Source organism: Bos indicus, chromosome 9, assembly GCF_029378745.1.
Source record: "Bos indicus isolate NIAB-ARS_2022 breed Sahiwal x Tharparkar chromosome 9, NIAB-ARS_B.indTharparkar_mat_pri_1.0, whole genome shotgun sequence".
Lineage (NCBI taxonomy): Eukaryota > Metazoa > Chordata > Mammalia > Artiodactyla > Bovidae > Bos > Bos indicus.
In genome coordinates this window covers 102,494,223-102,508,290 of record NC_091768.1, presented here as the reverse complement: position 1 = coordinate 102,508,290, position 14,068 = coordinate 102,494,223, and the positions used below count along the sequence as shown (strand labels likewise).

The 14,068-nt window shown below is 52.0% G+C and overlaps 1 protein-coding gene across 4 annotated transcripts in view; it reads left to right on the top strand.

The window, feature by feature from the left end:
* UNC93A (unc-93 homolog A) overlaps window positions 1–14,068 on the top strand; it is a 30,661-nt gene that overhangs the window by 1,642 nt on the left and 14,951 nt on the right. The window contains exons 2-5 of one of the 4 annotated variants that reach the window (XM_070796519.1): window positions 7,206–7,335; window positions 11,958–12,134; window positions 12,563–12,738; window positions 13,186–13,415. In XM_070796519.1, coding sequence (XP_070652620.1) covers window positions 7,249–7,335; window positions 11,958–12,134; window positions 12,563–12,738; window positions 13,186–13,415 — 670 coding nt within the window. In that variant the 5' untranslated portion in view covers window positions 7,206–7,248. Of the gene's footprint in view, window positions 1–7,205; window positions 7,336–11,952; window positions 12,135–12,562; window positions 12,739–13,185; window positions 13,416–14,068 lie in introns of those variants that run through there. The other 3 variants (XM_070796523.1, XM_070796520.1, XM_070796522.1) reach the window with 3 other exon arrangements.

Genomic DNA, 14,068 nt, shown 5'->3' with positions numbered 1-14,068 from the left:
GGGGCCCCTTCGAGCCTCCAGACCCCCGAGTGGGACAAGACCTGGGGTGGGGGCAGCCTCCCCCCACCCGCCCCCAGCACTGTGCGCCGCTTTGCTGGGTGTGGTTTCGCCTGATTTAGATCCTCAGACTGGAGTTTTGCTGACCTAAGAGCTGTTTGCCCAGGTCCAGGCAGGAGCTGAGTCACGGCCCCGCCCGCTAACAGGCAGCCGGCCAGCCCTGTCTGACCAGGAGGCTGGCAAGACTCCTGCAAGCTGTGCGCCCAGCTGCGCTCAAGCTGGGAGGCAGGCAGGCAGAGCAGGTGGCCCCCAGAGCAAAGCTGGGGACCAGTGTGGCCTGCCCCCTGCTGCCCATAGGCAGGGGACAAACTCAGGGCCAAGGTTGACGGTAGCTCCTTGCATCTCCAGGCTGGAGAGCCAACTAGGAAACTGAGGGTAGCCAGGAGCAGCCCCTCCCCTCCCGCCCAGGCAAGGGAGCTGGGCATACCCCCACCCACGTGCAGGGTGCCTCCCAGCCCCATCTGACTGGAGGACCAGCAAGGGCTCCTGGAAGTTGTGTGACCCAGCAGGCCTTGAGCTGAGAGGTGGGTGGGGCTGATGGTTTGCCAGTGACTGATCAGGAAGCTCGGGGTGCATGTCGGCTTCAGTTAAGAAAGCCCAGCCCTTTCCTGGCCTTAGAGCTGCTTTTCCAGCTGAGCCAGGGCAGGGACCCAGAGGCCTGCTCATCACTGAATACAGGCTTCAGCCTGAGCGACCAGAGACCCACCCAGAGCACCCGGGAGCCACAAAGCCCATTCAACAGCCCCACGTGCAGGGGTCTTGGACATAGAGCACAGCCTGTAGCTTCACCTGTCGGCAGACCAGAGAGCTCAGTGCATGCTCAGACCTGACTTGGGTCCCCAGGCTCACAGCAAGCATCATACTCAACGGTGAAAGGTTGAGAACTTCTCTAAGATTAGGAATAAGGCAAGCCTACTCTTCCCACTCCTATTCAACATAGTGTTAGGAGTCCTAGCAGATCAATCAGGCAAGAAAAAGAAGCAAAGTGCATCAGAATTGTAAAGGGGAAAGAAAAACTGTCCTTATTTATATTTGATTTTATGTAAAGAAAATTCTAATGACTCAACCAAAAAAATTTAAGATTTCAGTAAAATTGCAGGATACAAACAAATAACATATAAAAATCAGCAGTGTTTCTATACACTGACAACAAATTTTCTGAAAGAGAAATAAAGAAATTGATCTCAAAATAGCATCAAAAACAAAATCATTGGAAACAAATTTTACTAAGAAAGCAAAGGATCTCTACTCTGAAATCTACAAGACATCAACGAGAGAAATTAAAGACACTAATAAATGGAAAGGTATTCTGTGTTCATGGATTAGAAGAATTAATTTTGTTAAAATAGCAATATTATCAAAATCTACCTATAGATTCAATGCAATCCCTATCAAGATTCCAATGACATTTGTTTTTTACAGAAGTAGAAAAAACACCTCTAAAATTTATGTGAAACCACAAAAGGCCTTGAAGAGCCTAAGAAATCCTGAGAAAGAAGAACAAAGCAAGGGGACTCACACGTCCTGATTTCAAGCTATACTACAAAGCTATAGTCATCAAAATAGTGTGGAGCCAACATAATAACAGACAATTAGACCAATAGAACAGACAGCCCAGAAATAAACCAAATCATATACGGTCAATATTTGACAAGGGAACCAAGAATACTCAATAGATGGTGCTGGAATCATTAGATATTCCCAGGTAAAAGAATGACATAGGATCTATGTTTTACACCATTTCCCAAAATTAACTCAAGGGAGATTAAAAACTAATGGAAGTTCTGAAACTACAGAACTCCTAGAAGAAAACATGGGAAAATTCTCCCAGATGTGGATCTGGGCAATGATTTTTTGGATATGCCAAGGGAGGCAGAAGCAACAAAATAAAAATTAAGCGAGTGGGAGGACGTTAATCTAACAAGCTTCTGCACAGCAAAAGAAACCATCAACGAAGTGAAATGCCGGCCTACGTGATGGGAAAGTACATTTGCAAACCATATGTCTGATAAAAGGCTAATATTCAAAATATATAAAGAACCCATATAAATTCAACAGTAGAAAATAAAATAACTCAATTAAAAAATGGGCAAAGGAACTGAGCATTACTCCAGAGAAGATACACGAAAAGTGTTCATCATCACTAGTGTTACGGAAATTCAAAACCACTGAAAGGTTGTTGCTGAACCATAAAAGACGCCGGGATTCTTGCCCTCTGGAGGAGAATTCAATCCGGGGCCAGAGACGAGGCTTGATCACTCAGAGCTTTTGTGTAATAGAGTTTTATTAAAGTATAAAAGAGATGGAGAAAGCTTCTGACACAGACATCAGAAGGGGGATGGAGAGTGCCCCCTAGCTAGTGTTAGCAACGGAGTTATATATCTTTTAATTAGTTATTACAATGAATCAAAAGAATGTCTGGAGGTTGTAAAGATCTTACTAGACCTACTCCCATAATTTACATTTTAAGATAACAGGTTTAGCCAGAAGGTGTTTTCCAGAAACTGTCCTCAAGCAGGATACATTATTGTTATATAATCCTAAGGAATGTAGAGGGGGAAAAAAAAGGTTTTCCTTTCTTCCTCCTTGAGAATTCCAGACCCCTCTCTCCTTGGGGACCCCTGGACTTCTTATCCACCTGCCTAGGAATTGACTCTCTCCCCATGAAGCAATATCAGCTCACACCTGTTAGAACCACCATCACCATCAAGACAGGAGGTGGCAAACACCGGCAAGAACATGAGGAGGAGGGAAGCTTCGTGCACTGAGGGTTTTGAACTGGGGCAGCCACCATGGAACACAGAGCAGGTTCTCAGAAAATCATGAGCAGAGCTGCCCTTTGGTCCAGAGATTCCACTCCTGGGTATTTACACGAAGAAAATGAAAACACTGACTTAGAAAGATGCCTGCACCCTCAGGTGCCCAGCAGCGTGACTTACCAGAGCCAGGAAGTCAGGTACGTTTTTACCAACAGACAGACGAGTGAAGTTGTGGTATATATAATATGCATGTACATATATATACCTGGAGAAGGCAATGGCAACCCACTCCAGTATTCTTGCCTGGAGAATTCCATGGACAGAGGAGCCTGGTGGGCTACAGTCCATGCGGTCACAGAGTCGGACACGACTGAGTGACTAGCACAAACACACTACACATTTATATAACATATATACACGATTAATATAATGTCATACGCAACGTGAAAAGCAAGCAGATCCTACGGTTTGTGACAGTGTGGACGGACCTTGCCCTCAATTATGCTAAGTGAAGTCACGGAGAGAGGAAATACTGTATGAACTCACTTACATTGGGCTAAGTGAAGTCACGGAGAGAGGGAATACTGTATGAACTCACTTACATTGGGAATCTTTTTAGAAAAATTTAAAAACAAACTCATGAAAAAGAGGTCAGACTTATGATTACCCGAGGCAGAAGGTGGAGGGGGAAGGACTGGAGAAAGGTGGGCTAAAAGCTCAAGCTTCCATCTAGGAGATAAGTAAGTACTGTGATGTAACGTACATGATGACTCCAGTTTTCACTGCTACTTGATACACAGGAGTGTTATTAAGAGAATGAATCTTTAGGATCTCATTATGAGGAAACCTTTAATTTTTTTCATTTCTCTTTTCTTCTTATTGTATCCATATGAGAAGACAGGTGTTAGATGAACCTATTGTGACTATAATTTCACAATAGATGTAAATCAGACTGCACACCATCAGCTTAGACAGTGATGTGTGTCAATTATTTATCAATAAAACTGGAGGGGAAAAAAGAAACATTTTTGTCTTGCTAGAGAGCAAGGTTGATTGCAAACCATCTGTTTCATTTTTAAAATCCCTCTTAAGACAAAGGGGAAACACCAAGAGGGAGACTGAAAAAAAAAACCTGATAAAGCAATGATTTCAGTGATTGATTCCTGATTAGAAGAGGACAGTTAGGGGGCGGGGTGGAAGAGACCAGAAGCAGACCCCCGACGTGCCTCTGCACAGACTCACAGCTCCTCGGGAGACCCTGGTTGAGGGTGAAACGGCTGGATCGGCAGCTACTTGGAGGTGTGCATGGAGCCAGTTAGAAAGTCCAGAAGGTCATTCTGGTAACTTTGAACAGCGAGTAGCAGAAGAAAACCCTAGGAAGGTCTTCTGATATCAAAAGATAAGTCTTTCATGGATAAAGACAGATCGGAATAGAAGTAAGCTAGAGTTGCTGACGAATAAAAAGGATGTCAGATAATCGATAATAAGATTGGTGTGAAAAGTCCATGTTTTGCTAGGTATGACATTTTAAAAGACTTATTGGAGTGTAGTTGCTTACGTCAGTTTCTACCACCCAGTGCAGTGAAGCAGCTATGCTGTGTTCAGTTGCCCAGTCGTGTCTGACCCTTGGCAACCTCATGGACTGCAGCGCGCCAGGCTTCCCTGTCCTTCACTTTGTTCCGAAGTTTGGGTAAACTCACGTTAACTGAGTCGGTGATGCCATCCAACCATCTCATCCTCTGCCGCCTGCTTCTCCTCCTGTCTTCCATCTTTCCCAGCATCCCAGGGTCTTTTCAAATGAGTCAGTTCTTCTCCTCAGGTGGCCAATGCATCGGAGCTTCAGCTCTGGCGTCAGTCTTTCCAATGAATATTCGGGACTGATCTCCTTTAGGACTGACTGGTTTGATCTCCTTGCAGACCAAGGGACTCTCAAGAGTCCTTGCCAGTACCACAATTCAAAAGCATCGATTCTTTGGTGTTCAGGCTTTTTTATGGTCCAAATCTCACATCCATGCATGACTACTGGAAAATTGACTATTAACATATAGCCCCTCTTTTGGGAATTTCCTTCTGATTTAGGTTACTGCAGAGCACTGTGTAGGAGAAGGCCATGGCACCCCACTCCAGTACTCTTGCCTGGAAAATCCCATGGATGGAGGACCTTGTGGGCTGCAGTCCATGGGGTCACTAGGAGTCAGACACAACTGAGCGACTTCACTTTCACTTTTCACTTTCATACATTGGAGAAGGAAATGGCAACCCACTCCAGTGTTCTTGCCTGAAGGATCCCAAGGACGGGGGAGCCTGGTGGGCTGCCGTCTGTGGGGTCACACAGAGTCGGACACGACTGAAGCGACTTAGCAGCAGGGCACTGTGTATGTTCCCTGAGCCATACAGTAGGTTCTCATCAGTTATCTATTTCATACGTAATGTCACTAGCTTATAGGTGCGATGTTTCTTGGAATATTGTCCCCGCCGATATCTTCAGTGAAAGTTGACATGTCATCTTAGCCAGTTAACATTCACTGGTGATCTGTGTCAAGGCTGCTCCAAGGGCTTTCCCAGTGATTAGCTTCTTGAACTTCTGCAACCCTCCTTTTTCAAGAGGAAACTGAGATTTGAGGAGTCAGTGATCCGTCTGAGATGGTCCGGCTGAGAAGTTACAGGATCAGGGTCAGACCCTCAGACCTCGCTCGTCTCTGTCGCCACCATCGCTTTTCGTAGACCTTGCTGCTCTCACGTCTTTGTGGGTGTGATAGTTCATGCTCAGTCAGTCCCCAGAACTGTCATTTTCTGCAAAATGTTATTTCCATAGGAATAAGTTAAGCTGCAAGGAGAAGAACTTCATCATGCTGTTCATGTGGTATGACTTGCTTCCCTGAACTGGGTCACCACCCCGGGTAACACTTACCTTCACTGTAAGGTTTGCCTTATTAATCCAAATTAGATTAAAATAACTGTCTGCACAGAGCTTTCAAAACAGTCTTCAAACTCCAAGTTTTACTAATAATTGAATAGAATGACACACAATCAGAAAGCAAGCGATTTTGCTTGCTTATTGGCTGTGAGATATGAGATAAGCTCTTTAAACTCTAGACTGACCCCGTTCTATACAATCACACTGGCCACATGTGGCCATTTAAATTTCTATTTTAATCAATTAAAATGAAATGCAACTATGGATTCACTTCCTCAGTTGCAATAACCATGTGACTTTCAAGCACATAAAACATGGCTAGTGCCACTGAGGGGAGAAGGCAATGGCACCCCACTCCAGTACTCTTGCCTGGAAAATCCCATGGACGGAGGAGCCTGGTGGGCTGCAGTCCATGAGGTTGCTAAGAGTCGGACACGACTGAGCGACTTCACTTTCACTTTTCACTTTCATGCATTGGAGAAGGAAATGGCAACCCACTCCAGTGTTCTTGCCTGGAGAATCCCAGGGAGGGGGAGTCTGGTGGGCTGCTGACTATGGGTCTCACAGAGTCGGACACGACTGAAGCGATGTAGCAGTGTCACTAAGGAAGTGTACTCACAGTTGCATTTAATCTTTTTTTTTTTTTTCACCTGACCATGTTTCTCAGCAGTGGGCTCTCAAGGCCTCCCTCATTTCTAAGGCAGGTCACCCGCCCCTTCACTGTGTGCCCGCCTGTTGCAGTGATTCCCGAGACCCCGCCTCATTTCCACACAGGAAAATGAGGGAAGTCTGCATTTAATCTTAATTGATTAAAATAGAAATTTAAATGGCTGCTACATTGGATGGTGCAGAAAGTTCTCTAAGACAGCACTGGTCTAAATCTGAAATTCAAACCCCTCAAAGTCTTCTGATGCTGTTCCCTGTCTGGTAATGGGTCTAAGATCTGATGATAATTATCACTGTACCGTAAGTAAGACAGCGTATAAAAGGCTTTGCAAGCTATAAAGTGTTATATAAATTCTGTTACCTTATTGCAGTGCTATAAAGTCATTTAGTCTTTGACATACTAATACTTTGGCCCTTGGGTCTTACAATCATGTCAGCTCTTTTTCAGAAGTTGAATTATGGATCTTGAAGCTGACATGTATACTTTGTTCTTTAAGATATTCACATATATCTAATTATGTAATGTAGGCAATTATACCATGTGATATGAAAATCATCACTTTCCCACATGGACATATCTACTGGAAATTAACAGAAAAAAGTTCTGGTGCACACAAGCTGATGAGAGTCCTAAGTGTTGCCTGGTTAGCAATACCAGTGCTGGGGTGCCTCGTGGAGTCCGTGGTTATCGAGCTCATCAGCTCTCAGCAGCCTGGGTGACTATCGCACGCCTCACTCGGACTCCAGGACAGAACGTGACTTCTGCGTACCGGCTGCTCTCCCTGAGCCGGGCTGGTGTCTTTCAGGGAACTGCAGAGCTGCTCGGGCGTGACGCTTTCGGCCGGCACCATGGAAGGGAACCTGAAGAACGTGCTCGTGCTGTCCTTTGGGTTTCTGCTGCTCTTCACTGCCTACGGAGGGCTGCAGAGCCTGCAGGTAGGTGTGCGACGGCCGCCTGACCTCCCCTTCGGGACAGCGAGGAACGTGGGGTGTCTGTCCAGGTCACCCTCCCCAGTCCTCTACACAGACGGTGGCTCTACATGCAGCCTCCGCTCCCAGTTCAGCGGGATTGCACAACTGCTGGTGTCTGACCCTTGGACGAGGAGAGCTGGACTCGGGTGAGGGCTTTGATAAGGTCTGCCTTACCTTTTGTGGGTGAGAGGAGACAAGACTAATCACTGTGAGTCTGTGGTCAGGGCAGTAATGCGAACTCATCGGAGGTCCACACGGATTCCTGCTTGATCTGCCCCGGGTAGTTCCAATTTAAGTCTGACTTTTCACCGTGAATGAAGCCTCAAGGAACCGCCAGGGCTGGGCAGGAAGGGGCCGGTCATCATGCCCCTGGCGCCGCCTCCAGCAGCTCTGTGCCTTGGGTGCTGCCCCCAGTGAAGCGTTTGTAAGGTTTCTGATGACACGTAGCGTGGTCTCGCAAGGTCTGTCGGTCATGGACAAGGAGTAGGCAGCTCTGAGCGTGCGGTATTGAACCAGAATAGCACACGGAAGGGGCTCCGAATCGGAGGGTCAAGACAGGAGTAGAGATTCAAACCTGTTCTCATTGTTAAGGCGCAAACTCTGGACTTGTGGTTGATGAGGAAGCTCAAATTCAGCCCTGAACCCCAAGTTCCTGTTTCCTCATCTGGTCTCTATTCTGCTTAAGCTCGCAGAGAGTGAAATTTCAGCCCGGGTGATGCCCAGAGTCAAGTTGAAGGGGAGGCACAGTCCCTTTCTTGCCAGGATCATCCGTGACTTTGCAGACATTGCTCAGAGCTCTGGGATGTTGTAAAGTGCTAGTATGTATGAACTGCCTGCGTTTTTGTGCTGCACTGAGCCCGTGTCGGTTGTGGTGAGTGGCGTCTGGAAGGAGAGCTTAGCGAGAGTGTAGACCCATCGGTGCCACCATCTGCATAGGAGGAAGTCGCCCAGGCCACTCTCCTTGGGTGCTGGCATGGGCTGATGGGGTCAGAATTCTCAGGGAGCAGCTGTGGTCCCAGTGACAGCCGATTGGCCCCTGGACTTAGCAGCCAGGCAGAGAGGGGGACATGCCTCAGGGTGTGCCAGGACTCCTAGCTCTCGGGCTGGGACCGCGAGACTAGAGAATACACGCGATCTGAGGGCCTCCCCAGGAGCCTGTTGGAAAGGCCTCTGTGTGGGGAGAGCGCGCAGTTGAGGGGAGGCCACGCTGGCCTCCCCATCTTCCCCAGGGTGCCTGCTGGGGGCCCGCTGTCACTGGTGTGGCCTCCTCCTCCTCAGAAGACCAGAGATGTTGGAGAACCAGACCTCCGACGTGTCATGGGAGGAGCCCACCTACCCCCAACCCCGCCTGTCCCTGCTAATCGGGCCGTATCTCCTCACCCACTGATCCAGAGCATGCCGTGTCTGAATGCTTGCAGCCGGGCCTGGCTTAAGAACAGCATGTAAGGACAGCAGGGATGTGGCCTTCGGGGTGGCTGACTCCCACGTTGGAGGGGTCTGCCTGCCTCCATCACTTCCTTCTGCTTTCATCTGCTTGGCGTCATTCTCGGGCCCCAGAGAGGTACCAGAGGCGGCCGTGAGCATGCTGGCGTCCCAGCCCTGGTCTGGATGTGGTCGTGTGCTTGCCGGGTTTCCTGACACAGGTCTGCACTGCCTCCCACATGAGCAGTCAGTCTCCTGTTTATCGTTCAGGTTGCAGTGTGAATGTCACCTTTCTCCTCCTCCTTCCCCGTGCCCGGGGTCCCATGTCTGGGAGAGGCAGCCCTGTGTGTGCACCCGGGGTCCTGCGGTCCACCCTGCACTGTGTGTGAATTCCATGAGGCCGGGCCCCCCCACCACTGTGCCACTGGGTCCCTGCCTCAGAGAGCACTCAGCACGCCTGATGGCCATTTGAGGAGTGAAGTCGTTGATATGTGCTCATCTGCTTAAGCCCCCTCTGGGGTGCTCCACGGGCTTACAGATCCACTCCAGGTCCCCAGGACGGGGTCTGGGTCTCCCGCAGGTCTAGTCGTCCAGCCACATCTCCCTGGAAGAGAGCTTAGTGGCTCTGGCTGAAGCATCTGACTCTTCTGGGGTCTCTCCTCTCAGGATGGGGCCTCTGTAACCCACCCCCTAAACATCCACCCCCCCTACACCTCCTGACATTTCCCTGGTCACCCCCACGTCCTGCAGGTCTCACGCCTTCCAGAAAGTCTTCTGGCACGAGAAGGCCTGGCCTTCGTGTCCTCCTAGGAGCTTGGCCCCCGAGTCTCCCCGGCAGGGCTCACTGTCCCCTGCTGTGGCCTTTTGGGACGTCACTGACATCTGACACCCATGCAGCTGTTGTCGTTTCCTTGAGCAGCCCTCCACGGTCCACGCTTGTGACTGATCAATCACCCGATCGACTTGCAGATCGAGCTGAGCGACCATTCTCGCTGTTGAGTACAGGTCACTCCCACGGGCTTTTTCTTGGGCATGTATTTTGCAAGTTGGTTCTCCTCACATTTGCAAAGACAGGCCTTTGAATACGGTCGCTCATTAAGAGAGAGGGATTTGCTTTTGAAAATCATTTCCCGTGTTGAATGTTGAGATCCAGCTTCCTTCCCAGAGGTGGACAATGGAGCGCTGTGGTCAATAACAGACATATTTGCTGATTGGCCGTGGGGCTGTGGGGGGAAGGACATTCTAATGCAGAGCCCTGCTGCCAGCTTCTCATTCGCACACGAAGGGGAAAGCTCACCAGTCAGGAGGCGTCAGGCTCAAGTGTTAAGCAAGTAAGGGGCCCTCGCCGAGCCTGTTCTCTCTCTCCATGCTCCAGGAGACTAGTTATGAGCAGAAATTTCCAGGTAACCCTCACTTCACAGCAGACTATGCGACTTCTGACTTCCAACCAGATTTAGAATTTTAATGGGTTCTTATTTTCAGTGTCAGTTACTTGACCAACACGATTAAGTACCTACTGGGAGCAAGGCACTTGGGGAGATTCAGAAAAAGCTCACCCCGCCTTGAACTCAAGACCCTCGAAGACCCTTGACCTGCGCTTGGACAAAGGGCACCACCTGGACAGAGGCAGATGGTCAGAGGGCGGGGCGGCTACCCTGAGGAAAAGAGCCCGTCCTGGAGTGAGAGCTCAGCCTGCGGGCCTGCAGTCTGCGGGGGGCTTCAGAGGCCTGTGGGTGGGTGGGGCCTCTGCCATCTGTCTCTCGGGGGACCTGGTGGGAAGGAAGGTGAGCAGGGCTGCTGTTCACGTCCCGGTTTAGGGTTGTCTGGACTCGTTAGCCAGGTGTGCGACTCACACGGTGCGCGTGTTTCCCGAGGAGGCAGGGCCACTGACACTCCGGCGGGGGCCGGAGGAGAAGGAACCCGGGGGCTCTCAGCTCAGTGTCTGCCCGCTGCTGACACTCAGGCCGAGGCAGTTTCCTGAGTCTGGGGCTCTGGCTTCTGCGGGGGTGGGACCCTGTCGAGGTCACGTTTCTCCTCTGCTGTCTGGTCAGTGGCCTGGAGCCCAGCAGGCGTCCCTCCATGAATGACCGCAGGGTCGGGCTGAGTAGGACATGGAGGAGGAGGAAACAGGGCCGGGAGGACCCTCGAGAGGGATGGTCTGGCTGCCGGGGGAGCCCTTGTCTTCTTCCCCCCTCCTCCCCTCCTCTCTCCCCTCCCCCTCCTTTTCCTCCCTCCTCCTTCCCTCCTCCCCAGCCCCTCCCCCTCCTCCCATTCCCCATCCCTCCCTCTCCTCCCCCACCTCCTCCCCACCTCCTCCCCCTCCTCCCCACCTCCTCCCCCTCCTCCCCACCTCCTCCCCCTCCTCCCATTCCCCATCCCCCCCCTCTTCTCTCCCCTCCTCCCATTCCCCATCCCTCCCTCTCCTCCCCCTCCTCCTCCCCACCTCCTCCCCCTCTTCCCCACAGCCTCCCCCTCCTCCCATTCCCCATCCTCCCTCTCCCCTCCTCCTCCTTTTTTCTCCCTCTTCCCCTCCCCCTCCCCTTCTCCCCTCCTTTCCTTTTATAAGTGAAATAAATAGAAGAAGCAATCGGGCTGGTTCTTCTTTCACAGCAAAAACCAAACGTCACCCCTGCCATGGCCCTTGCCAAGTGGGTCTGGTACCTATCTGACCTTTCGGCCCCTTCACACTCAGCTCGCTAGGCACTCAAGTGAAAAACGACAGCACTGAGAAGCCTGCATCTGTGTCCACACAACTTCCGACCGGAGCTCCTAGCTCAGACGCGATGCTCATCTCCCGAGTAGCCTGGGGCCACCAGGGCTGCCGGCGCCTGGACGCCCTCTCCCCTCTCACCAGGGGGCGGGGTTGGGGGTCGGGGTGTGGGGGAAGTGCTGTGGAAGCCTAGGCCCCACCCCGGCCGGGTGGGGGGTCGGGGGTGGGGGAGTGGGGGGTCGGGGGTGGGAGGTGCTGCGGAAGCCTAAGGCCCCCTACCCCGGCCGCCCCGCGGTCTCTGGGCTGCCAGTCCCTAACCCACTGCCATCTGCTCTGCCCCCGCCCCTCGGCTGGAGGAGAGGAAGCCAGCTGCTGGGCCTCGGGGGTGGGGGGCGGCCCCGAGTGCCTGGCCCCGGCCTCGGACGCTGACGGCCGGTCGTGTCCCGCAGAGCAGCCTGTACAGCGAGGAGGGCCTGGGCGTGGCAGCGCTCAGCACGCTCTACGGCGGCATGCTGCTGTCCTCCATGTTCCTGCCGCCCGTCCTCATCGGGAAGCTCGGCTGCAAGTGGACCCTCGTGCTCGCCATGTGCTGCTACGTGGCCTTCTCGCTGGGCAACTTCTACGCCAGCTGGTACGCCCGCTCCCACCCACTGCCCGCACCCTGCCCCGCGCCTGGGGCAGGCCGTGGCCGCGTCCCCTGCTTTCCCCTCTGCTAGGCCGTGCTCCCCTGACCGCCACCCCCCTCCCCGCCTGATCTCTCCTCGGGCCCCCAGCTTCCCTCCTGGGCCAGGGAGGGCACTTTCATGGCCCCAGCAACAAGGGGGAGAAGCTGCCTAAGCTGTGGAGGGTGAATTTTAGGGAGACCGAGCAGAGTGTGACCTGGGCCAGACCTCACACGCTCACCCCATCACAGAGAGTGCATGTGGCAGGGCTGGAGCCGGTGTCCCGGGCTGCACCTGAGCTCTGCCTGCTCCAGGATGGACAGGGACCCTCAAGGGACCCTTTTCCCAGGGGCACGCTGCTCAAGCGTCTCCTAGAGGGACACCCCTTGTTATCCAGGATGTACTCATGTGCTGTGACGTCATGTCCCACTCTTTGAGACCCTGTGGACTGCACCCCACCAGGCTCCTCTGTCCGTGGGATTCTCCAGGCAAGAATACTGAAGTAGGTTGTCATTGCCTACTCCAGGGGGTCTTCCCAACCCAGGGATCAGACCCACTTCTCCTGCACTGCAGGTAGAGTCTTTACCGCTGAGCCGTCAGAGAAGCACATGGATATGATGGCTTCACATTATTCCTTCTCTTGTTACCAGAGTTCTCAGACGGGATCCTTACTGCAGAGAGTGACAGACAGGGAGGTGGGTGGATAGATGGATAATAAACCAGGTTTAATCTTCTGCCATTAGAATATCTAGAACCCGCCCAGTATTATCTGTGGTCCCAGCTCGCTGTAGCTGCATCCAAGCACAAAAACACTGACACCAAATTTCACTCTTGCAAATGATCCTGAACCAGAAAACTGTCTGATTTTCTCATTCATCTGAGTCTGAGGACGACTCAGTCAAGCTGACCAACCCAACAACACAGTGACACTTCCCTGGGCCGGGCCAGGAGCTTCCTCCTCCTCGGACAGAGGGAGGGAGGAAAGGGCCAAGGCAGCCCAGGTCCACTTTCGTCTCTCAGGTACACTTTGATCCCCGCCTCCGTCCTGGTGGGGCTCGGAGCCGCCGCCCTGTGGTCGGCACAGGGCACCTACCTCACCATCGTGGGGAACATGCAGGCGCGGAAGACGGGACAAGTCGGCAAAGACGTGGTCAGCCAGTACTTCGGCATCTTCTTTCTCATATTCCAGTCGTCTGGCGTGTGGGGCAACCTGATCTCGTCTCTCGTGTTCGGCCAGATGCCCACTCAAGGTAATAGGAAGTGGGGACCACCCAGGGCCCCTGGTCCCTCCCCTCGTGTCCTCATTCAGGACATGAGCAGTTGTCATGTGGGGCCCCAAGACCTGGTTCTCAGACTGTCTGGACCCTGGCTCCTCCCTGGACAGTCTGGGTGGCTCTGAGGGCCCATCTGGTCCCCGGGTGCCTTGGCCGCCACTCCTTGGGGAGGGGTGCCCTGGGCAAACTGAGGGTCACTACCTGTGGAGTGCAAATTCATGGAGTCCTTCAGTCCAGTTCGGTTCAGTTCAGTGGCTCAGTCGTGTCCGACTCTTTGCAACCCCATGGACTGCAGCATGCCAGTCCTCGCTGTCCATCACCAACTCCCAGAGTGTACTCAAACTCATGTCCATTCAGTTGGTGATGCCATCCAACCATCTCATCCTCTGTCGTCCCCTTCTCCTCCCGCCTTCAATCTTTCCCAGCATCAGGATCTTTTCAAGTGAATCAGTTCTTCACATCAGGTGGCCAAAGTATTGGAGTTTCAGCTTCAGCATCAGTCCTTCCAATGAATATTCAAGACTGATTTCCTTTAGGATGGACTGGTTGGATCTCCTTGCAGTCCAAGGGACTCTCAAGAGTCTTTTCCAACACCACAGTTTAAAAGCATCAATTCCTTGGTGCTCAGC